We start from the raw sequence: 26,092 nt of genomic DNA on the forward strand, positions 1-26,092 counted from the left end.
TCCAGACTTTACGATACCTGGCACTTCAGTTTCATCGAGAGACAGACACTGAGGTAGACGTCCATATAAATCAACTTCAATAAATCAACTTCATGATTGATTGTTCCACGAGTTCCCACAAGAAAACCTCACCTCCAGTCTACATCTTCTCAACTGGCTATCAGATTTTGCCAAAATGGCCGCAATCAAGCCAATTATTCTATATGGCTCCGCCGAGGGTTAGTCTTGGATTTACTCTTTCCTCTTACTCTCCAGCTTGGCTAACTATCTCTTCAGGCCTCTCCCCGTGGTAAGGAGTCTTCCCAAAGTCACGATTCTTCACTCATCTGACATGCCATAGGAAGGTTGTTATCATCATCAACGAGCTGAACATTCCCTACAAGCTGGAGCTGCTTTGTAAGTCAAGAAACCGCGGTGCACATCAGGACCTAATCCAAGTTCGCAGCCTCCGAGGATATGGCAAAGCCCGAGTACCAGAAAATCTGCGCCAATGGACGGGTCCCAGCCATTGAGGATCCCAACACTGGGGTCACTCTCTGGGAGAGCGGCGCTGTCATAGAGTATCTCGTGGAGACTTACGACAAGGAGCACTCGTTGAACTACGCCTCTTCCGAGAGATTCCAAGTCAAGCAGTGGCTTCACTTTCATGTCACTGGTCAGGCGCCTTCGCACGGGGAAGCCTGGTTCTACAAACAGAACCCTGGCGAGGGGGAGAAGGCTATGAAGAGATACCAAGACGAGGTTGTGCGGGTGGTGTCTGTTCTGGACAAGGCACTCGGCGGGAGAGAGTATCTCGTGGGTGATAAATGGTGAGTGATGAATAGTGATTTTGACCGAACTTGCGCTGACTGGGTAAAACAGTACATTAGCTGACCTCGCATTTGTTCCGTGGGCGTCCCTGATTCCCTACATTTTCGGCGAGGAGGTAACGTTAGCCAGCCTGCAGCTTGAGGAGAAATACCCAGCCTACTCTGCGTGGTACAAAGCAACGTCTAACCGTCCGTCTGTGCAGAAAATGTTCAAGGATAGCCAGGCTGCTATGGCTGCCGCTGCGTAGGTTCAAGGGTGGCAGTTGTCGCTTCGTTCAGCATCCGCGGGATCTGTTTAGTCGTACTCGTATAGATTAAGGAACAAGACATTATCCTTTTTTAGAAGCACCTACCTCCATTGCAAGACTCGCTTTCTGAAACATGCTGTCACCCCGAGACCAAAGCAAGGGCAGGGTTGGAGGTGTGACGTGGCCCCTGAAATCGTCTCAGCAACTCTACGTAGTACTTGCCGAGCAGCGAGACTGGAGGCGGCTTGATGCAGCCTGCTCTTAGCTCTTGGGTCTCTTTTCCACCGTCTCTGAGGACTCTCTGCTCTGGACTGGTAGTCCTGGTCAGTAATGATCTCAATATTACCGTCGCTGAGTACCTGCCTCGTGACGTTTCACGAGCTTTAGCTGGGGGGGAAAGCCCCATATCTGCCACTCTCCCCCGTGCCATTGGACGCCACCTGGTACCTTTGTTTGTTTGGACGGGAACCAGGCTGTCAAGGTGACATTCCGTCTTCAGCTTCACTAATGCAGCCAAGGAGTCTTCAACGCCAGGACTAAATGGTCGTATGTGTCTGCACGCCCCAGAGAGCCTATGGTGACCACGAGAACAGCTCATTAACTTGCTAGGAAGGATCTGCATCTCGGGTGGTTCGGGAAGTTGACCATAACCAGTAGCCTGGTCGGCATATCCTCTTACCCTGCTCGACTGAGACAAGTACTCAATAGTCCTTCCTCATTATCAAGCCACCAAGACGCCACAGCCAGGGTAAAACAAGGATACGGAGCGGCCCCAGTCGAATCCGTCACCGCTAGACGCCAAACGGGACAGCAGACTCAGTTCGTTTCCCAAAAAGGACCCCCTTTGGAGATGTCAGTTCTCGGTAGTTGATGGCGGCGTGTTCTACTCCATACTGGAAAGTCACTGACAGGGGTACGAGAACGCGGTTTTATTGTCTTAGGCAACCGGGGTCTTCCCCCGCAAGGCTTGACGTCAAAACAGAGGAAGATTTCTTGGTTGCCTTTAGTACGGGTGTACTCTCGACCGGTAAAGACCATCGTTTACTAACTATGTCTATGCTATTCAGGTCCTCCAGTGTCTCAGCCTAGCGACATCTTCAGACTCCTGATGGGAGACAGAGGTCAAACTCCCTCCAGAACACCCGCTTGCTCTTTTCAAACCTGCACCTTCTTGGCACGGTCTCTCCTCCAATGACAAATATGCCGGAGTGAAGCTCCGTGGCGTTAAAGCCCCGGTCCAAGTCTGAGGTCAGGGGCTCTGCCCCAATTTCCTAGGGTTTGTTCACCATCCTAAACTTTATTCACCAAGTCAAATCGCTCCCGGATCGAGCCGTCCTCCCCGGTGCACTCTCGGCAGTTTGGCTCTCCTACCACTTCTGCCAATAGCAAGCTTGATGTCGGACATACTCTTCTGGTCCAAGCCCTTGGCGCTTTCTAGACCTCTGGAGAGGACAGTTGGAGAGGCCCCCATGAGGGAGATGGATGATTGACCCAGCCCCCCCTGTCTCTTGTTTCTCACCCTACAACGTAGACGGGCCACGGCGGAGGCTGAAGTTGCTGGCCAAACCCAGTGCCTCATCCCAAGATCGCCATCAACTGTTCCACCGCGCCGCCGTCTTCGGACCCCTGCATGCGCCGCTACCAGCAGATCCCTGCCCAAAAATGCCAGACATGCAGAATCTCCACCTTGACTACCTAGAACTATCTGTGATGAGAGGTCCTCTTTGGAACTCCAGCTGCGCCACATCTTCTGTCACATACCTAAACTCCATGTCATAAAGGGAGTAAACACTTTTATCCCCCCTGCCGATGATCTTTGGTGATTCTGGCCCGTTTTCTTTCCACACCCGTCCAAGCAACTGCGTATGCGGCCCCTTTTGATTCGTCTATGAAGCAGGGAACGGCCGAACGAAAACCATCCATGACGTAGTGATATACCCAGCCCCCGTCTGTATGTAGCTGCCATCAAGTCCCGAGTTCGCTTATGCAGCCCCGGGACGGGACGTGCGGTACGGGACGGGGGCTGGCTGAGCTGAATCGACTGCGTGTTGTGTTACTTAGTACGACGCCTAGATCGCGTCCGACTCTGATACACCTTTGGGGCACGGTTTGTTGACTCGTTGGGCCATGCCAGCGTGATAATCTTCCCTTTCATTTCTAATGCGGATGGGAATCTCTTTGACTATCATTCATCATTCATCTCTTCACCCATCTGTCATAGGTGCTTATCCGCAACAATCAGCCTCGTCCATGCGGTCCACTGCTCGACGTCGAAGAGGTGCATGCCAGGCTTGTAGAGACAAGAAAGTCCGGTGTATGGTCACTTCAACCCTGGCAAAAGGCCGTGTCGTGAGCTGACGTGTGCCAAACTTCACAGGCGATGGGAAAAAGCCCTCATGCTCCGAGTGTGAAGCAAGTTTCTCTTTCTCAGCAGTTCCCTCTGCCTTGAGCGCTGGGTTGGGCGAACTACCGCTGATAAACAGCTAACCATTGTCTACAGAAGAACGGTCTCGAATGCATTCCTGCTCCAAGAACTAAAAAGTTGGGGCGGCCACCGGGCACCCGGGTCATGAACCGTGTTCCGCCAACTCCATCTACGGCTTCATCAAGTCCCAGCATCACCACTAGCATCGCAGGTAAGATATACCCACTCCATGTAGTAGCATCAGAGGATCTCACGGCTGAGAAACGGGTGAACTCTCCACAACAGGCCTTCTTGATACGTCGGAAGATTTCTCTGGCGATCATCTTGATGCCCCCTCAGGACCATTCCGCCGTCACTCAGATACACCCAGCCTCAATTCGTCAGCAGAGTCACTTTGCCAAACTGAAAGCACCCAGCTAGATGCATTTTATGATGTGGACTTTTCTACCAGCTGGGACCTTGTCACCCATGACTTGGATTCTTTACTGCTTCCATCAACAAATCTGGACATCCCGATATCAGACCAAGTAGACAAATACGCCAAGTCGAAAGCTATACCTTCGAATAGCTATCAACAACTCAGCAGTGTACTACTGCAGACGGAGTGCCGTGGCAGAACCGATCTGATATCCATGTTTCTACTCAATATTGACAAGTCAAGGACGATTGAGAGCCCGAAATCTCAGGAGGTAGAGATGATGCTACGGAAGCTGATATCGAGCACACGGGCTCTCTTCTACAGTGCCCCTCTCCAACTCGACTTGCAGCAAACTTGGAATGAGCAACGTCTGGAAGGAACTCAATTACGGGCCTACTTGAGTGGTAAGGAAGACCTTGACGTGGACACGAAGCACGCAACGTTCAAAAGTGTCTTGTCCTAACGCTGATCGACTAGATTTCTACAACGGGTCCTTCGACGGGTAATTCAGTCTCTCTTCCAGCTCTTGATTCCCATGATGGGTCCCCTAATCAAGTAATGCCTAGTTCCAAGCTGATCATTACTCAGGCCACAGTTGTTTATAGACCGAGATTTCGCGGAGCATGTTACCGACCAAGTGTTCATTCAACATCACAGCGGCTTGGCGTACTCAGCTCTGGCAAATGCTATTCTCACAGTCTGCGTCTTCCGACGATCACAGGGAATAGAAGATAGCACACGAGAGGAGACTGCTTCAGCATTCTTTCTCCAGGCTATGCGCGCACATGACACCTTTCATGCGTATGACAGCAGCCAAGATACGCTTCTACACCTTCAGGTACAGTTTTCTTCAAGATGCAAATCCCACACTACTTTGTTTGGACTAACAGTATCGGTTTAGGCGTCTGCCATCTTGGTAAGCAGACATCAAGACTGCTAGTAGAAAGAAGACAAAAAGGATCAGGTTGCTAACGAAGCCAATAGCTATACTGCAGTCAGATACTATGCCCTTCAAATTTTGACCGTCTCCTCGCCAGCGCCGTGCAACTGTCACTTCGAATGCGACTAGACAGCAAGCATGCTATCCAGCAGACGTACTCGTCTTCTCAAGAACAAAGACGCGCGCAGCAAACATTTTGGTTTCTCTACACGCTGGAGAAGCCCTATTCGATGCGCACTGGAATCTCCTCTGTATGGAAACCGGAATTCTTTCTTTCTTTCCAAATACCTCACTAACATAAGATTTGTTCTATACTTGTGTAGATGATAAACGACACATGCATTGACTATTCTCCCCAAAGGGTTGAGGTGTCAACCAGCAGCGCCGACAGAAATGATATTCTGGACCAAGACATTATCCCGCTCTACGAGTATGCTACCTTGTGTTCTAATGTGATACCACAGCTATATACCGGGAACGGAATTCGAGATGCCCAGAAGATGGAGTCAACGATCTCTAGTCTACACACACGCTTCGTTGCATGGAGGGACAGCTCGCTACGAGCACTCCGTTACCAATCTGCTCACAGGTTCAGTCCTGGCTCTCGGTCCGCATCGCATCTGGAAGATTCAATCAACATCCGTTATTATGAACTGGTCCTGGTGCTTCAAGGCCGGTGGCACTGTCCTGGTTGGCGGACCTTCCAAGGCGAATCTTCTTCCCTTGGAGTGATTCAGGAAACTGTCTCCGATGCTGTGCGAAGCATGAGCCGTCTATGTTCGAGAGACATGTTCTACGAAGAGTCTACTAGGAGGTAAATCTCAATACTCCTCCTTCACATGACGCACTCGGGAGCATGTCTAACACATTCTAAAATAGCATCCTCTTCTATCTAGCTGTGGTCGTGGCTGGCATCTCGTTCTGCGATATTTACAACAAACGGGGCTCAGAAGAGGATCTTGCCCGTCTTGGAATACTTTTAGGGTACTTTGGTCGCTCACTGAATAAGAGCCGAGGAATTTTTCATCAAGTGTTGGCGCTTGTGACCGTGGCCAGCGAGGTTCTTGAGCAATCTCCGAGCTAAGGTTGGAGAAACGTTTTTCTAAGACAGGGTCTATGAAGAAACGGAACGAAAGCAAACAGACAGAATCATTTGGTTGTGTAGATTCTGCGGGAGTTAGTATAACTGAGCTCGCGGGGGGAGGATGTAGATGCCAACTTGACCGAGGCACATTGGACAGAGAGCCACAGAGTCTGGAGGATGCAACGGTGAAATAAATATGTCCAGGCCGCGTCCAAGTCATCCCATCTACTCTAGCAGGGCGATACGATAGTGCCCTACTTGTGTGAAAATATGGGGTTGATTTATTATTATGCTGGTTTAGATCGATCCCCTATTGTACCAATTACTACTAGTAATGGCCCTAATACTACTTTTTGCGGCCTGTGTACCTTCCCCTTTCGGTTTTTTTTTTTTTAGCTTTGGGTCGGAATATATGAATATTTGGTCTGTGTGTCTTTTTTAACTTCCTAGGACCCCGGCGCTGATTCCTTGTTACTATAAATAGGAAGTATCTTTTGTATGGCAAAGCGTGTATTAGAAACTTAATTGTAATAAATATAATTTAGGAGCTTTAGTATTATATCTCTTATTTATATAATATTATAAGACTTAAAAACCTGATATTGGTATTTATTTTACTTAGCGTTTTTAATTAATATTTTTTCCCTTATATTATCCTTTTACTAACTAAACTGGTTATGAGATAAATAAGGCATAATGTCTGATGATGTAGTATTCTTATAGGTTAATCTCTCTATTAATATTTATGCTTAAGTGCTTATATATTGCTATGATATATACCGCGTTGCCTTTTCCCCTATCCCGGCTTAAGTTAACTAGTATCTCTGAAAGAAGTATAATATACTTGCTACTGAGTAACGTCTAGTAATTAATCTCTTGAAGGCTTGTATCTTATTATTATAGAGTCTATTTGAAGCTCTTATATAATAAGATAGCTTATCCTTAGACCCGAATTTATACCTTATATATAGGTTTATATATAAGTTCTATATTAAATGTATAGGTAGCTTGTAGGTTATGTCTCGTTATATAACTTTAGCATATAAGAAGTAAAGATTTTAATTAGGAGTATAAAGGAAGGCTATTATAGTTAAAAAACACCCTGAATAGGTCCCGGTTAGGGTTAAAAGTTATATATCTTTGGGCTATTTATACTATAAGCCCTAAATATTTTAAAACCCTATTAGTAAACTTATTATTTTTCTACCTTAGACCTACTTAAACCTAGGTTTAGGTATCTATACGTACCTAACCCTCCCTAAACCTCTAAGCCTCTATCTCTTCTCTGCCTTTTTAATTTATTTTCCCTAACTCTTATTTATACTCCTTTAGCTACTTTTTAACTATATCTAATTATTAATTAGTAGCTTAGAAGTCTTTTATCTCTATCTTCTTTTCTTTTAATTAATTACTTTCCTTACCCCCTATACCTTAACCCTCTTATTTAATATAATAACCTAAGCTCTTATCTCTTCTTATTTATGACTTTTTATCCTTTTATAATTTTATATCCTATATTAAATAAAATAATAATAAATAATAAATCCTAATAATTATTATTAATAATTATTATAAATAATAATTAAAATTTATTATTATTTACCTCTTAAATCTAATCTTAATCCCTAGCCCTCTAAATAGCTAAGAATTACCTTTACTTACTTTTCCTATAAACCTTATTTATTTATCTCTCTCTCCTTACTTTCTATCTTTAATAATACCTTATTATTATTATTTAAGCCCGCTAAGTCACTAAAGCCTCCTTTACCTTTCTTTACTAAGGTTAATTCCTTAAGGAAATAAATAAAGCCTTATTACCTTATTATTACTAAGCTACTTATTTATCTCTTTTATTTTACCTAGTCTTATAGTAATAATAGGCCCCTTAACTATAATTATATTACCTATCTTTATTACTTTTTCTAGAATAGTAGCCTTATATATTAAGCTAAATAGCATTATATCTAGGTCTCTTATAATATTACTATTATTTAAAAAATAATTAATATTATCTTAGATATTAATTAGAATATTACCTAAGATTAATATTAATATATATTATTATTTAAAAACTAGGCTAACTTTAATAGCAATAAAAAACCTAAGCTTATAGCTAGCTAATATTATATTAAGGCTCTAAAAGACTGTATAAAATAAATATATTTTTATTTAAGTAATTTATAGTAGATTTATGAATTTTATAGTAAAAATATAACCCCTCTTAATTACCCCTAATTTATAGATCTTTTTTACTTAATATATTACTTATATATATATATATAAATAAATAATAAATAATACTTATCTTTATATATAAATATTTTATTAATTAAACTTAATATTAAGCTTTATATTAATTATTATAATTTTACCTTGCCTAATATATATAATTAGATCTAGTTATAGCTTATTTTTGCTTTTAATTAAGATCTTATTTTATTTTCTACTAAGAGAAATATTAATAAAAAGGGTATTAAAAAAAGGATATTAAATATCTTATGCCTAATAAGTAAAGCTTATTTTCTTATTAGTTATTCTATTATATTATAAAGAAGCAAGTAATAAAGACCTTATATTATCTATTAGTATTAAACCTCTCTAGGGAGAATTATATTTAATATTTTAAAATAGTATTAGATTATAGGGTATAGATTAGATAATATAAGTAATTTATCCTTAATATTTATAATAAATTTATTATTTATTTATTTATTTCTCTTACCTTAGATAATCTTAGATTAAGCCTACTATATATTATAAACACGCCTTACTTAAGGCGTATTTTTTTTATATAGATATTTAGCGCGGCGCTAGTAGCTCACCCCTAAAGGCGTATTTTTTTTCCCTTCTAAGGCGCATTTTTAAGAAAACTAGGTTCTTAATATTAGAGAAGAATAAAAATTAGTTATAAGGTAATTAACTATATAATTAATTAACCCTAACTTCTCTTACCTCTATAACTTATTTTATACTTAAGATATAAGCCTAACCCTAATATTTTAGTGATTTTTAAAGTAGTTTACCCCTACTTCTACTATGCCCTATTTACCCTAGCCTTAGAGGTTTAGTAACTAATTATCTTTTACTTAGGGTAAGGGTTATAAGACTTAGGGTTAGAGATAGCTAAGTAGTAAAAGCAAATAAAGATTAATTTTAAGCTCCTTAAATAAGCTACCTTTATGCTTTATACTTTCTTAATTATTTCCTTTTTTTAATGATTTCCCTCTTATTTATTCTAAGACCTTAAAATAAAATATTTTATTTATATCCCTTTGCTCTCTCTTCTTACTTATAAGAGCTATAGAGTTATTATTTTAAGTAATAAGATCTAATAGTACCTAGGTTAGATTTCTTATAATCTTGCCTTACTTAATATTTAGCTAATTATTAAATTGGTAGAAACCCTTAATCTTTTAAAATATATTAAGGACCTTAATTAGTTACTTTACTTAATTCCCTTAGGCCTTTTAATAAATAAGCTAAGTCTAGTAAGAGAAAATAGTTTTAAGTATATACTTAATATATTATATTATTAAATCTATAGTAGCCTTAAGTAGCTATAAAAGTACTTTTAAAAGGATTATTATAATATATACTATATAGGTAAAAAAGGAAGATTACCTTAGTCTAGGGCATACTCTATAGATCTATTACCCTCTTAGCCTTAGCGATTTAGAGTATTTTATTAGTAGCTCTTCTAGAAGGGTTACTATAGCGAGTACTTTAAGGTTGATATATAGTAGTCTATTAGAGAACTATTTAATTAGATAGATATCTTTATAGTATTCTTGGCCTAGGCCCTCTTTATATACTAGAGAGAAGTTAACCTTATAGAGTAGCTAGACTAATTTATATAGCTATAGCTATAGCTTAACTAGCTTAGCTTAGTTAATTACCTCTATGATTTTATTAATTAAAAGGACTTTCTGCGTAGATTAGTCTCCCTTGATATTAACCTAAGCTCTATTGTATTAGATAAATCTAGTAACCTTAGCTTTGTTTTTATACTATGCGTACTTAATTAACTAATCTAGGAGGCATAGGGCTTACTTTACTAATAAGAGATTCCATTCATAGCCTAGTTTAAAGCCAATAGGTTTAATATTAATATAGCTAATTAGAAGCCTTTTAGCTATAGCTATAAGCAAGAGACTAAGCAGAGATATGCCTAGGTAGCTAAGTGGCTTTTGCTCTATGCTCTGCGCTGCCTTAAGCTTAAAGACCCCGCTAAATAGCTATTATTTAAGGTTAGCAGTAGGCAAAGGAAGGTATATAATAGCTTAATAGAGATTTCTAATAATATAGAGGACTATTAGAAATAGTCCTAAGGGGATCTATTTAATTAACTAATCGCCGAGATATTTAATTAGCTTAAAGAAGTAACTCTTAGGTTTTTTATATTTTTATTTTATTAATATATTAAAGATACCAAGTATAATTATCTTATAGTCTCTTTTCTTACTATCCTTAGTATTACCCCTAATAATATATAGCATAGCTTTAGTATATTTACTTTATAGCTCTTTGCTATTATATTAGTCTTATAACTTCTCCTCCTTAGGGAAGCCTATTTAATTAGATATAAGGAAGTTAATTAAAAGGTAGCTAATAGTCTAAGCACTATAGCTATATAAGAGTCTACCCCTAGTATTCTTAAGCTTATTAAGCATTATATATTATAATATATGCTTAGTAATATACTAAGGTTAGAAGCTATCCCGATATAGTTTATTTTCTAGCTCTATAGCTATAGAATTAGTATTAAGGCTAACTTTGTTTCTCTTAGCTCTCTAATATAAGATAGCCTTAATATTATCTATAAGGGAATCTACCTACTACTCTAGAACCTATTTACCCTATAGTAATCTATCCTTAATACTACTTAGCTTACCTTATTCTAAGATTTTTTCTTCTAGTAGGACTACTTACTACTAAATAGCTAACTAGCCCTCTTGCTACCTATTTTATAAGACTCTATCTAAGATAATACCTAAGAGGAGACTCTAGGTTATTTCTTCCTTAAGAGTTTTTTTTAGATTACTAGTAAGAGCATAAGGACCTAGGCTATAGCCTATATCTAGAACTAGCTAGAGCTAAGAGCCTAATAGTATAAGGGAAGTAAGTAGCCTAATATGGCGCTAAATAGCTAGGTACTCTTTATATATATAAAATTAATTAATTAGATATTTAAGTACCTTATTATACTTATTTACCTTAGGGGTAGGCTTTTAGCGAGAAGCATAGAGATCCTTCCCTATGCTACTATAATATAGCACTAGGTAATACCTATAATATCTTTATTAATTATAGTATAGTTATACTTATTACTAGTATCTATAAGGGCCTTTTATGCTCTTAGTAATTGCGAGTTATTTATTAGTTTTTTCCTCGGGAGGTTAGTATACTATTAGTATACTATCTCTAGTTAGTATTATTATTTACTAAGGTAGCCCTAGTTAGTATTATTATTTACTAAGGTAGCCCTTATTAATATACTTTCTAATTAAGTATAGATTTTCTTACCTTTCCTTTAAGAGACTAAGGGTTTAGCTAAAATAAATAACCCTAGTAGATTATATATATATAAGGTAATTAATTAGATACTTTAAAATCTTAGATTAGAGCTTAGGTACCCTTAGGGTATAGAAAAATAGTAAGCCTATCTATAGGTAATAGATAATTTGCTATAAGCTATTAGCCTATCGCCTAGGAATTTTACCCTAGCCTAGATATCTTAAATACTTTAATAATAAGGCATAACTATTAGGGTTAAGATACTTAGTATTAGTTTATAGAGGCATATTACTATAGTAATTAGTTATTGCTTTATCTAAGATATATCTATTATAAGCTAGGGCTTTTATAATAAGGTTAATAATAATAATAGTAACAATAAAGTATCTAATTAGGAGGGTATTAGCGAGAAAGATATTATTATAAATAAGCAGACTAGCTATATAGCCTAGATATCTAGCATAGTATATAGCAGGGGCCTCTAAGAAGCTAACTTTAAGACCTACTAGCACCGCGAGAGCTTCTAGTAGCTTAGCTAATAGTAATACTACCTACTTAGCTTCCCCTCTATACTCTAGGTCTCCTTAGCAAGCATGCAATCTAGTTCTAAGAGGTTAAGAGCCTATATTAATATAAAATAATTCTACGAGCTATAGGCTATCTAGTAGAAGTAGCTTTACATAATCAACCTAGCTCTTAAGCTTAAGAGGCTACTAAGTAGTAATACTACCTTCTGCCCCGGGTAGTATCTAGTTATGCGGGTAATTATATAAAATAAGAGCCTAATTATCGCTATTATACCTACTAGTAGTAATAAGAGTTTACTCTTTTAGCTATTAGCAGTAATGTATCCTAGTAGGGTTATAATTATTATTATGCCCCTAGTATCTCTATAGGGTAACCTCTATAACTATATAAGGGAGATAAATATTATAGCAGCTTAGTAGCGAGCTAATTAGATAGTTAGATATATTAGGATTATCTTTATAATACTAGAGACTATACTAACTAAGCGTTTCTAGACCTACCTCGATATACTCTAGTCTTAGGCCTAGCTAGACCGCATTATTATTAATAAATGCTATACTATCCTCGAGGGTAACTTAAAGTTCTAGCCAAGGCTATATAAGCTTGGTTTCCTAGCCCGGCGCGGTATGCAAATAGTTTACCTAATAGCAATGCTCTCTATCGCAGATAAGGCGCCCTTCTTCTATCTCATTAACTATAACCCTAAAGATACTATAGTCTTTTATAATCCTATAAGCTGGCCTAATATTAGCTATAGCATTATCGCTATTAATACATATAATAATAATAATAAATAAGCCTTAACCGCAAATATTATAAGGGCGCTAATTAATTAGAAGCTTAGCATATATACTAGCTTAGCTAAGGCTATTATATACTACCTAAGTAGGAATACAATAGAGAGGCTCACAGAATACCTAGGCTATAACATATACTATAGTAATATTAGCATAGCTAATAGTAAGGTATAGCAGCTAAGAGCGTGGATATAAGGCAATAAATAAGACCTCTACTAGCATGGCCAGGTTATTATAGTAATTAATGCTCTTAGCCTAGGCATTAATATCCCTAATATTAGGCTTATTATCTACCTTAAAATACCTTAGAGGATTATAAACTATAGCTAGTAAAATAGGCGGGCTAGCTAAGACGGCTTACTAAGCGAGGTAGTTATTATTATGCCTAAGTATAAGCCTACTAATTAGATAAGATTTAACTAGCTTATTAACCTAGCTAGCTAGGCTTTTCTTTCTAATAGCTAGTGCTACTAGATCGCGCTTGATATAGCGCTTAATAGGCAGTAAGATTAATCCTCTTGCGAGTATATAAAAAAGAAATACAACTATTACCTTACTTATCTGCCTTAGCCTAAGCCCAAGGGCTAGTTCTATAGGGAAGATAAGTAAGATAAGGATCTCTAGCTATAGTAAATAGCAACATAGTCCACCCGCGACAATATCGCCGCTTAGGCTAGGGAGCAGTAAGCAAAGTTTAATAGCTTTAAGTAATATCTCTAGAGGCAATAGCTTAAAGGGTATATTTATAACTAGCTACTTAACGCTAGGCTATCTAATTATAACCCAAAGAAGTACATAGTAGTATTTAACTACGCTAGGAGGGAGCTTTTATAGAGCTAGTAATAGGCCCTATTATTAAAAAGTTCTTATAGTAGAGAAAGAAGATTAAGGACTTTAGGGCCTACTTCTAGTATATATTACTATAAGAGCTTTATTGCTACTAAGAGAAAGACTTAGATAGTAATTAGTAGTAGAAAAGAGATATCTATTATTAATACCCTGGCCTTATCCTCGCTATATTTATATATATATTTAGCTAGAAATATAGCTAATGAGTTGGGGGAAATAGGTGCTAAGCCGTTTTGGGCTATTGGGTAATTTCTTATATATAGAAAAGGAGTTAGAGGCCTTTAACCCCCTATTATTATTATCTTTAGAGTAATTAAGGAGAAAAGACAATAGCTTTTAAGCTCTTTCTCTAACTAGATCTTTATTACTATTAATTAATTATTTACCCTTATTATTTTATATTATGTTTCTTTTACCGAGAAATATATAAGATCTCTTTTTAAAAGTCTTTAAGAAAAGTTATAACTCTTATAATTTAGCTATAATTAATATATTTTATTTCTTTAATAAATCTAGTACCCCTATATAAAAATCTTTAATACTCTTACTTTTTTAATAATTAATATATACTATAATTAATTAAACTAATTAATTAAATAAGAGAGTATATTCTTATATTACTAATTAATAGACTATAAATATAATTACCTTTATAAGATTAAGGAATATAAGATATTAAAGAATTACTATAAAAAGAATAAAATAAGTAATTAAGAGGACCTTAAAAATCGCCTAATTATTATTAAAATTAGCTATAACTTAATTTTATTTTTATTTTAATTACTAAAAGATTAAAACTATTTAATTAAATTACCTTAGATAATTAAGGTTAATATAAACCCTTTTTATGCCTTATATAAAGTAAATATTAATTATAAAAAAGACTTACTTTTTATAAATATAAAAAAAAAAGATATTATAAACCCATAGCTAGCATAAGAGAAACCCTCCTTTACTAGAGCTAGTAAGCTATCTTTACCTAAACTACTTATAAAGGCATTAATAATATAATAGCAAAAAGTCCTAATTATTAGAATACTTATTTAGTAGCTTATAAGAAGCGAAATTATTACTACTTTTATCCTAATCTTAATAGTATTTAAGGAAACCCCTATAATAAGATCTTTTTATTACCTTAAAGGCATAAATTAAAATAAAAGATATTATAATAACTTATAATTATCTAATTAAATAATAATAGCTATAGATATTATATTAATAGCTTAGAATAATAAAAGCCTTAACCTTATATTAAAAAGTAATATTAGCTAAGATATAAAGGCTAAGAATAATACTAAGGTAATAATTAATAAGGCCCTCCTTAACTTATTCTAAGAACTTATAACTAAAGGATTAAATAGTTCTTTATTTATAATATTACTTTACTTATTTCTTACCTTTAAAAGGAAAAATATAACTAAATACCTATAAAACTTTAATTAGTAAGTAGAGCTTATAAACATTTCTAAGGAACAAAAGCTAAGGCTTTTTAAATTATATATTAACCCTAAGATTAAAAGAGAGGTCTAATAAGCTATAAAAGGATTTAGCTAAGAAAAGGCCTAAAAAAAGCTAAAGGAGTCCTTTATAAATAAAGACTCTAATTAAATAAAAATAATTAAAGAGAAGCTTAAAATACTTAATAAGGTTTAACTAAAGGTTAACTTTTATGCTATTATTAAATAATTAAATAAATATTAATATCTCTTTAAGTAGACTAATAAGAATTAAATAGACTCTTATATATAATCTTAAGCTATTTATAAAGTACTACTTAAGGAGGTTATTAATAGGATTTATAAAAGATATAATAAAGCTATTAAAGAGCTTATTATTATAAGTTATTATAACCTTATAGATATAATTAAATAATACTATAAAAATAAGATTGAGATTAAGAAGACCTATTACTTTAGAAGTAAAAATAATACCTATAAGGTTACTTAGGCCTTAACTCCTCTAAGGAACTCTAGCCCCTCTATAAAAAGCAATAAGATACCTAGGATTTTAAGAAAAAAGCCTAATAAAGTAATTAACTTAAAGATTAATAACCTCACCGCATAATTAACTTAGCTCTTAATTAATCTAGTAAAGGAATAAGAAATATAGCTATAGCTCGCATAGATTATCTAGAGGGAAAATAATAAATAAGCTACTATAGGAATAAGCTAGCCCTTTAAAATAAATACTATATTATTTAATTAAACCTAGAACTATAAGAATTTCTATATATATATAGCCTATAGATTAGGGCAAGGTAGCTATTAAAATAATATAATATATTAATATTATATAGGAAAAAACCACTTCCCTAATACCTATAGTCACTTAGCCTATAATAAGAGTACTAGTATTATAAGCTATAACCCTTAAGGGAGAGCTACCCTCCTTAGAAGAGGTAATATAATATTACTATTAAACCTTATATATTAATTTAAGAAATTTAAAATTTAAAAACTTATTAATAACTAGTTAATAAGATTCCTAGAATTAGACTTATACTTATTAGCAAAGTAGCTTAAATAGTATAATAAAGCTAGGCTTAGATTTATATTAACCGAGCCTAAGAATAATATTATTAATAATTTTATCTATAAGAACCCTAAGGCCTTAGATCTTTATTAATTAAAATATAAATCCCTAGAAGGATTTAATTAATTACCTAAGGAGATTATATATAGAGACTAAGATATCTTAGATAATTAAAACCTACCGCCTAGGACCTCTACTAATATAATCTTAATTAATAAAGACCCTATATTAATTAATTAAGTAAAGGCACCTTAGATATTTATTACTATAATTATTATTATTTATACTAATATAAAAAAAAGAGTATATATTAAAGATATCTTAGAGAAATAAGAAGCTATTTAATTAATTAGAAGATTATCTTTAGTTAAGAAGCTAATTACTATAGATAAAAAAAAGACCTAGAGATTCTAGACTCTTAAGGAAAAATAAGCTTTAATCTTATAAGAGCTAAAAAATAAATATTAAACTAAAAAGATTTTAATTCTAGCTAATAAGCTATTTATATTATTACCTTAATTAAATAAAAAAATAAGAGAAAATTATTAAGATATTACTAATAATATAAAATAAATTATATATATTAAACCTATGCCTTATACTATAGGAGAGAGGCATAAATTATCTAATTAAAAGGCCTATAATACTAATATAATCTAAGTTAATAAATAAGACTAAGGAGAGGCCTATTAGGCTAAAATCTATAAAAGAGCAAATATAAATATAATCCTTATTAATAAAAAAAACTAAGCTAACTAAATAAATAATAATATAAAAGACCTTCTATCTAGAGACTATATTATTATAATTAATATAAGTATTATAAATAAAGAAATAATAATAATTAAAGTTTATTAAAAGAAAGTAAAGGGCTTAAAAAGAATTATACCTAAAATTAAAAAAAAAATTAATTAATTAAAAGATTAATAATATTAAGTTAATAATTAAAGACTAAGGTAAGTAGGTTACTTAATCTTAAGAGCTATCTTATATTTTTATAAGACTTAATAACCTCGAAGGTAAAGTAATTAAAGCTATAATTAATATAAGCTCTAAAAGAAATATTATTTTATAAAAGCTCGCAAAAGCCTATAGCATTAAGGTTACCCTTACCTATACCTCGATAATATCTTTTTCCTAAGACTATATTATAATACTAGGCTAGATTACTATTTAGCTATACCTTAGTAATATATAGATCTAATAAAAAATATATATAGCGCCTTTTAATAAAATTTTAATTCTCTTTATTCTTAGTATATTATTTATTTATTTAATAAGGGTATTATTTAATTATTTAATAAAGGATAATTTTATATTCTTTTAATACTAATTAGGTAATACTTATATTATTACCTTAGCTATAAAATCTATTAAGTAAGAAGCCCTAATTTATAATATAAATAATAATATATTATAAAAATAAATATTAACCTTCTTTCTAAACCTAAGGTTAATTAAGAAAGTAATTTAAAATTAAATAATATCCTAATATTATTATAATAAATAAGCTAAGAGTTAAAGAAAAAAGTAATAAGAATTATTAAAATAGAGATAATTAGGTAATACTATATAGCCCTAAAAGATATAAATTAATTAATTAAAAAATAAGTAATAAAGAAATATAAAATATAAAAAAATAAGGACTTATTTAATTATAATAAGCTAAAAGAGATATTAATTAATACCCTCTATAAAAAAAAAAGTATTAAGATCTACCTATAGGATAATATCTTATTAGATAAGCCTACCCTAAAAGGTAACCTTAAGTAAAAAATAAAAAAATAAAAAAAAATAAAAAAAAAGCTATAAAAAGATTTAAAGTATTATAATTAAATTACCTTAAAATTTTTAGAAATTAAATAAAGAACTTAGATTTATAAAAAATAACTCTAAGGACTAATTAATTAAGTAAATAATACTTTTACTTAAGAAAAACTTAATATATTTCTTAAGATTATATATAATAAAGAGGTAATATTAATATAAGAATTTTTAAAATATAAAAAACTTAATTTATTAATAATACCTCTATAAATTATTAAAATAATTAAATATAAGGCCTTGTAAGTAAAAAGTATATTTATTCCTAAAAGATATAAAAAAAAAGTTATTAAATTCCTAAGAACCTAAATAAAAAAAGGGATCTTAAAAGAGGGTTATAGCCTTTATAAAAACTTATTTTTTCTTATTTAAAAAAAGAATAATTAGTTTTAATTAATTAATTTAGCTATATTAATAAATAAGTATATAATAAGAAATAGGTTAATTCTATTAGGCTATAATAAGTTCTCTATAGATTTTATAATATATAAAATATTATTATTTTTAGATTTCTTTTTAAGATATAATTAAATAAAATTTATAGAAATTAATAAAGATTTAATAAGCTTTATAATATTAATTAAGTTACTAAGGACATATATATTACTATAAGAAGCTATAAATTCTATTACTTAGTTTACCTAAAATATCCTCTAAATCCTAAGGGACTTAATCCTAGATATATATTAGTTATTTCTAGATAATATTTATATTAGAGGACTTATAATAAATTATAAAAGAGAGAAAGTAGCTCTATGGATATACTACTTTATCTTAAAGCACCTAATTTACCTTAATAAAATACAAATAAATATTAAGCTATTAGGATATATAATTATAAGCTCTTAATCTTAATTTTATAGAAAAATAATAATAATAATTAAATACCTCTATAAGACTTATAAAAAAAAACTAAAAAAGAAAAAGGTTATAAAGATCTTAGAGTAAGAAGTCTACCTTAATATAAGAGAGGTAAAGTCTTTCCTTAGTATTATAGGATATTATTATTAATAGATTAAATAGTTTATATAGATTATAAAGGCCTTAATAAACTTATTAAAAAAAGATACTAAGTTTACTTAGGGGCTAGATTAAAAGGAGGCTATAGAAATATTAAAGAAAAAAGTTATAGCTCTATTAATTCTTATTACTCTTAATTACTTAAAAGAGACTAAGAAAGTAATTTTAATAATTAATATAAGCCTCTTAGGCTAAGGATATACCTTAATATAAATAATTAATAAGAAATAGAAATTAATTTAATTTAAATTTAAAATATAAAACCTATCTAAAACTATATATAATGCAATAAAAAGAAAATACAAGGTAATCCTCTATGCCTTTTACTACCTTAGAGGCATAATCTATAATATTCTTTTTATCCTTAAAATTAATTTATAAGTTTTAGTCTATTAAATTAATAATAAAGTAAATAATATGCCTAAATCTCTTATCTTAAGGTAAATTAGCTACCTCTTTTTTTTAACTTTATTATTAAATATATACCTAGAAAGAAAAACTATATAATAAATAGATTATTATAAAAGTATATAAGATTATTTAATTAATTAGATATATAAGTTAAGAGAAATATTAAAGACTTTATAAATCTCTAACTTAATATAATTTATATTAATAATAAACCTAATATCCTTAATAAGGTTTATTCTTAGGAATATAAAAATATTATTAAATACTTATATATCTTTTAGAAGCCTAAAAGACTAATTTACTTATAATAATAATAATTTAAAAAAAAATTACTTTTTTTCTTTATTTAAAAGTAATACCTCTAAAAGTAATTAAAAAAAAACTATAATATACCCTTACTTATAATAAATAACCCTAAGATATAAAAAAAGCTAATTAAGTTATATTATTTTAATAGTAGTTATAAGGGCAAAAATGTTATTTATAACCTTATAAAGAGGAGATATTTTTAAAATAATATATAAAATTAAATCTCTAAAGCTATATAATATTATTTTACTTATTAAGCCTATACTCCTTAGAGACTATTAAAATATATCTAATATACTATATCATTTAATCTAATAATTAAGGTTTATATTAATTATTAATATATATTAACTAATTAAGAGTTTAAGTACCTTATAGAAATAAAATATAATATAATAAGATAAATAAAAATAATTTTGTTAAAAAAAATTATAATTAAAGCGCTAAGGCACTTTATAATTAACCTTATCTATAGATTTAAGATAATTTTTATTATTATTATAAATAATAGACTTAAATTTAAGAAAGAATTCTTATCTTTACTTAAAGATTTAAGGGTTTTATATATTATCATATCCCTATATAACCCTAAAACTAATAATATTAATAAGAAAAAGTATTACTTAATTTCTATAGCGCTAAGAAAAATAAAAAAAAAAGAAAAACTAAGGTAATATAATAACCTAAAAAAAATATTATTTATTAATAAAATAGCTATAAAAGCGCTATATAGGTACTCCCCCTTTTATCTTATCTATAAGTAAGAGTTAATATACTTTTTAGAGGTTAATCTTTTTACTTAGTAATTAATTAATTAAGATAAAGTATTAATAGCTAAAGACTTAATCCTTGCGAGGATTAGAATCCTTAAAAGGAAAGATAAAGATATAAAAGTAATATAATAAAAAGTTAATATATTTAAGGTAAAAATTATAAAGAAATAAAATAAGAAAAATATCTATAAATTAAGAAAAACCTCTCTAAAGGTTAAGGATCTAATATTAAGATTTAATATTCCCTAATTAAATAATATATTAATAAAAATAAAAATAATATATAAATAATATAACTTATTTTATATCTTTAAGTATTATAATAAGGTAAATTACTATAAACTTAAGATATTTAATAGCTATAAGATTACTAAATCTATCTATAGGGATTACTTAAAGAAATTAATAAAAAATAAAAATAATTAATAAAAAGAAAAGTTAAATAAAGAGAAAATCCTTAAGAAGCTTAAAGAAAAGAAAAAAAGACTAAAAGGTAATAAAAATAAAAAAAGTATATAAGTAATAAAAACTAAGAAATTAGTAATTAATTAAATAATTAGCTAAAAAAATAATAATAAAAGTAATAAGATAGATAATAAAAAAGAGGATCTTAGTAAAAAAAGTAAGACATTATATCTAAAGAGAAATACTTTAATATATATAGAAATATAACTCCTTAGCCTTATTACTAAGTAGGCTATTTAATATAAGAGCCTTTAAAATAAAATAAAAAAAAGAAAAAATAATATTAAAAACCTGTAAAGACTCTTAGGTTTTTAATAAAAAAAAATAAAAGAAAAAGTTTTAATATTATAATATAATTATTAGAATTTTTAATAAATTTAAGTATTTATTTTATAAGAAATATATAAATTATTTAATTAGATATTAAAAATAATACCTAAGATATTAAAAGTATTATCTAAGATAAATAAGATATATTAAAAGATAATAATAATACTATCTATAATGATTTAGATATAATACCTAAATTCTCTATTTTATAAGAAATAAATTTAATATATAGCCTATATAAAATAATTAAAACTAAATAATAAGACTAATAAAAAGATTAATAAAAAATAAAAAATAAATAATTAATTAAAAATAATTATAAATATAAAACTAAACCTTATTATTAATTAAGTAAAAATAATAATACTTTATTATACTTAAAATTTAGCCCTTAATAAAAAAACTTCTAAGACTTAAAATCTACTCCCTTTTAAAACCTAAAAGAATTAGCCTTTTTATTAAGAGCTAATTAATATATTCCCTAGAAAAACTAATAGTTTTACTCTTAATTCCTATCTTTAGAAGGGTATAAATAAGAAATATAAAAATAAAATACTTAATTTAATTAATTAATTCTAATCTTATTAGGTAGATCTTTTAGAATATCTTTCCCCTATAAAGGCTAATCTAAAGGACCTTTAATAGTAGATTTTAGCTAATACCTAGGTAAAAACTCTTACTTATAAGACTTCTAATATTAAATATAATTAATATATTTCTTACCTATAAAACCCTTAATTAAAACATATAATAAAAAGAGGTAAAAGATATACTTTTTATATTAATTAATATTAATTAAATAAAACTAGTAATAATATTAATAGAAAATAGGGTTATAAAACCTAAGGAAAGTAATCTTAAGAGCTTTTTAGTACTTTAAGTAAATAATTAATTACTTAAAGAATTATTTATAAGGATAAATAAAATTAATAAGGATATAAATAGTCTAAAGGGAATGATTTAATATTAATAAAATAAGCTCTCTTATAATTATATTAGGAGTATTATAATACTTAAAGAAATATTTTATAATAATTTTTAGGTTCTTATAGCTTATATTATTAAAGGTAAGCTTAATATATAAAGAAAAACTATCTTAGTTAAGGGCAAAGTAAGAATAAATCTAGACCTTAAGGTACTTATAGACTTATTTAATTATTTAGTTAAAAAGGCTATTAAGAGTAAAGAGAATATAAGAATTAGCCCTAAGGAGATTAGCTATCTAGGCCTCTATAAGAGTTACTTTAAACCTGCTATAGTTATTTTACTAAGAGGAAATATCTCTCTAGAAGTTAATATAAGAAAGCTAAGGTTAAATAAGAGTCTAAATATTAGGAAAGATATTTTATTATTTATTAGCAAGGATCTTATAAGAAATCTATATAAATATAATAAATTCATTAATTAAAAATATAAATAAAAGTAATAAAATTAAAAAAAAGAAAAATAAGAAAATAAAAAATATATAAAAGTTATATATATATAAGGTTAAAATATATAAGAAAAAAAAATAATATATTTAAGTAACCTTTATATAAAGAGCTATAATTTATAGCTATCTTTTATATATATTAAAAAAGCTAAATATTTTCTTAAAAAAAAAATAATATATTAATCTTTTTTTATACCTTATATATAAACTAGCTTATTACTTATTTCCTTAAGGCATAAAGATATAAACCCCTCTTTATTTATAATTACTTATATTAATTATTTAATTAAAATATAAAGCTCTTTTTTACTTATTTAAGAATATATATTTATTCCCCTTAATAAAATAAGATTCTTTATTTAATAATAGCAAGATTAATATAAATTAATAATTAACCTTAAAATTAACCCCTTTATACTCTAAAACTAATAAGTTTAAAAAACTAAGTAATCTTTTTCTATTTAATTATATAAAATATAACTATATAATAACTATATATTATATATATTATATATAAATTAATAAAAAGACTTTCTAAGAGTAATAACTTTATATCCCTAAGTATATTTTAAACCTTTAAGATACCTCTACTTATATAACTTATTATTTTCTTTACCCTTATTAATTACTTATAGTTTATAAAAAAAAAAATAACTTACTTAGTAGCTTAGGTTAAATACTTTAGAGAAATAAAAAGCTTCCTTAAGAAAAATAAAACTAGCCCTAATATAATTAAAAAATTATATAATTCTAAGTAATTACTTTTCTTTTAGCTAAGATAGAAATAAGACTATTAAGACCCTATTACCTTTAAATACCTTAGTATATTAAATAGTTATTAATTAATTAAATTAAAGCTTAGAAAAAATAAGTTTTAATAATATTATTATAATAACCTTACCTATAATATATTATAAAGGGAGTATATACTAGCCCTATAGCGCTTATATTAGGACCTAAAGAAAGATAAAAAGATATTTTTTAATAATTTAATCTTATTAATATTATAAATACTTAAAAATAGCCTTAAGAAGGTTATTATAATTATATAATATAAAATTAATATTTAAGAAAAAAAACTAAAATATAACTCTAACTAGAAAGAACCTTTACCTTTTTTCCTTAATAATTATAAAAAAGTCTTAATAAACTATAATATAGGTTTTAAAGGGATTTAGAGGTAATATAAGGCTTATAAAGGGAAAAGATTCTTTATAGGGTTTTTTAGGTTTAAGTATAATAAATACTTTATTATATTTATATAAAATAAAATTAAAGGTAACTTTTATTATTTTAATATAATATTAACTAATTAAATACTTTATATAAAGCTTACCTTTATTACTTAATAAGAATACCTTATAAGCGCTAATTAATTATACTACTTTAACTTCTATTTAATTCCTTTAATTCTATAATAAGGAAAATAAAAATATAATCTTCTTAGTATATTTTACCTCTTTTAAACCCTTAGAGGACTTATAAGAATAACTTTAAGTAAATTAGCTATAATTTACCCTCTTATAGCCTTAAATATTAATAAAAATAAAGAAATACCTTTATAATTATTTAATCTATTAATCTATAACTAATTATTAGACTTATAGATTAAGGGAAGAAAGCTTAGAGATATTTTATATAATAATAACTTAGAGAGGATTTAAGATATCTATTAGACTATAATCTTTAATAAGCTAAGAATTAAAAATAATTATTTTTAATATAAGAGCACTTATAATAAAATTATAATAAAATAATAATCTTACTATATAAATTTAATTAACTATAGTCTAAATAGATTTACTTAGAAGGTATCCTAAGATTAGCTTTATATTAACTAGGGAGGATATATATTAATAAATATAAGGGATATTAGCTATATTAGTAATTAGTAATCCTACTACTTAATCTTAACTCCCTAAGGTAATTTAAGTAATATAATAGAGCTTCCTTAGGGACTAAGGCTATTTATAATCCTTAACTCTAGAGTTATATTTCTTAACCTCCTTATATAATTAATTAAATAATATATTAACTAAGGCATAGAGATTATAAATAATTTCCTTATTTACTAAGAGGGAATAATTATCTTAGCTAATAATAATAAGCTTAACCTAAAAGTAAAGAAGTTAATAATAAAACTAGCTAGCCTAAGGCCTAAAGCTTAAAAGTAAAATAATAAATCCTTAACTCTTATACTTTTTAATTAAAAAGATTAGTCTTAGACCCTAAGTAAGCCTTTTAAAAATCTATCCCTAGGGACCCTAAAGTAATTATAACCTTTATTAAATAATAACTCTAAGTATTCATAAAATAAAAGCCTTTCTTTATCTAAGAGTATAAAAAATATAACTATAAGGCAAAAATTATTAAGTTTATTTAATTAAATAATAATAAATTATAGATAAGATTAAATTAGAGATAGATATCCCTATATTATTAAAAAAGGACTTTATATCTATAGCGCTAAAGATTTTATCTACTTAGATTATAAGACTAATAAGAGATTTATATTAAAGTAAAAAGTAATTAGGGTAAGGATAAAGATTATATTAATTAACCTAGGGGAAAAGAATTAGCTTAGTATAATACGCGGCTAGCTTATATAATAATTACTAATTAGTAACTATGCTATTTACTTCCTTAATAGAATAGGAGGACTTTTATAATAAGATAAGCTTCTAGCTACTACTACTTAGCCTTAGATATCTACTATAGTATTAAAAGAGAGCTAAAATAAGAAAATAAAAAAATAATAAAAAAGTAAGAATATTTAATTAATTAATCTATAATAGCTATAAGCCTAGTATAATACTAGGTAAGGTATAATAAAAATAATATATAAAGAAGGGAGATAAGTTTAATAAGGCTTTTTAAGAACTATAAGGATAGGTATTAAAGCCTTATAGGGAGCTATAAGTTAGGGGAAATAAGTGCTAAGCTATTTTAGGCTATTAAGTAATTTCTTATATATAGAAAAGGAATTAAAGGCCTTTAACCCCTTATTATTATTATCTTTATAGTAATTAAGAAAAAAAAAATAGCTTTTAGGCTTTTTCTCTAATTAGATCTTTATTACTATTAATTAATTATTTACTCTTATTATTTTATATTATATTTGCCTTACTAAGAAGTATATAAGATCCCTCTTTAAAAGTCTTTAGAAAAGGTTATAACTCTTATAATCTAGCTATAGTTAGTATATTTTATTTCTCTAATAAACTAAATATATTAGATTATTTAGGCAAAAAGGTATATTAAGTAGCTCTCTATATTAGGTAAGATAAAATATAAGTATCTTAAGCTCTAGGCCTAGCTAGGAAAGAGGATTAAATAGGCATAGGTTAATTTAATTTAGCTATGTTATATTTATCTTAAAATTAT

The 26,092-nt window shown here is 29.2% G+C and overlaps 2 protein-coding genes across 2 annotated transcripts; both read left to right on the plus strand.

Moving 5' to 3' along the window:
• Positions 1 to 175: 175 nt before the first annotated feature.
• Positions 176 to 1,057, plus strand: NCS54_01094200 (Hypothetical protein; the record flags this gene model as incomplete). Its single annotated transcript, XM_053156230.1, has 5 exons — positions 176 to 218; positions 277 to 289; positions 341 to 396; positions 446 to 809; positions 862 to 1,057. The coding sequence occupies 5 exons, from the start codon at positions 176 to 178 to the stop codon at positions 1,055 to 1,057; spliced, it is 672 nt and encodes a 223-aa protein (XP_053012205.1).
• A 2,160-nt stretch (positions 1,058 to 3,217) lies between these two features.
• NCS54_01094300 (Zn(2)-C6 fungal-type domain-containing protein) lies at positions 3,218 to 5,924 on the plus strand (the record flags this gene model as incomplete). The annotated part of the gene is made up of 10 exons (XM_053156231.1): positions 3,218 to 3,371; positions 3,435 to 3,469; positions 3,558 to 3,693; positions 3,744 to 4,304; positions 4,378 to 4,402; positions 4,489 to 4,738; positions 4,802 to 4,816; positions 4,885 to 5,091; positions 5,164 to 5,654; positions 5,720 to 5,924. 10 exons carry the CDS (start codon positions 3,218 to 3,220, stop codon positions 5,922 to 5,924), a joined length of 2,079 nt encoding a protein of 692 aa, XP_053012206.1.
• Positions 5,925 to 26,092: the final 20,168 nt, after the last annotated feature.

This window comes from Fusarium falciforme, chromosome 8 (assembly GCF_026873545.1).
Source record: "Fusarium falciforme chromosome 8, complete sequence".
In the NCBI taxonomy this organism is placed as follows: domain Eukaryota; kingdom Fungi; phylum Ascomycota; class Sordariomycetes; order Hypocreales; family Nectriaceae; genus Fusarium; species Fusarium falciforme.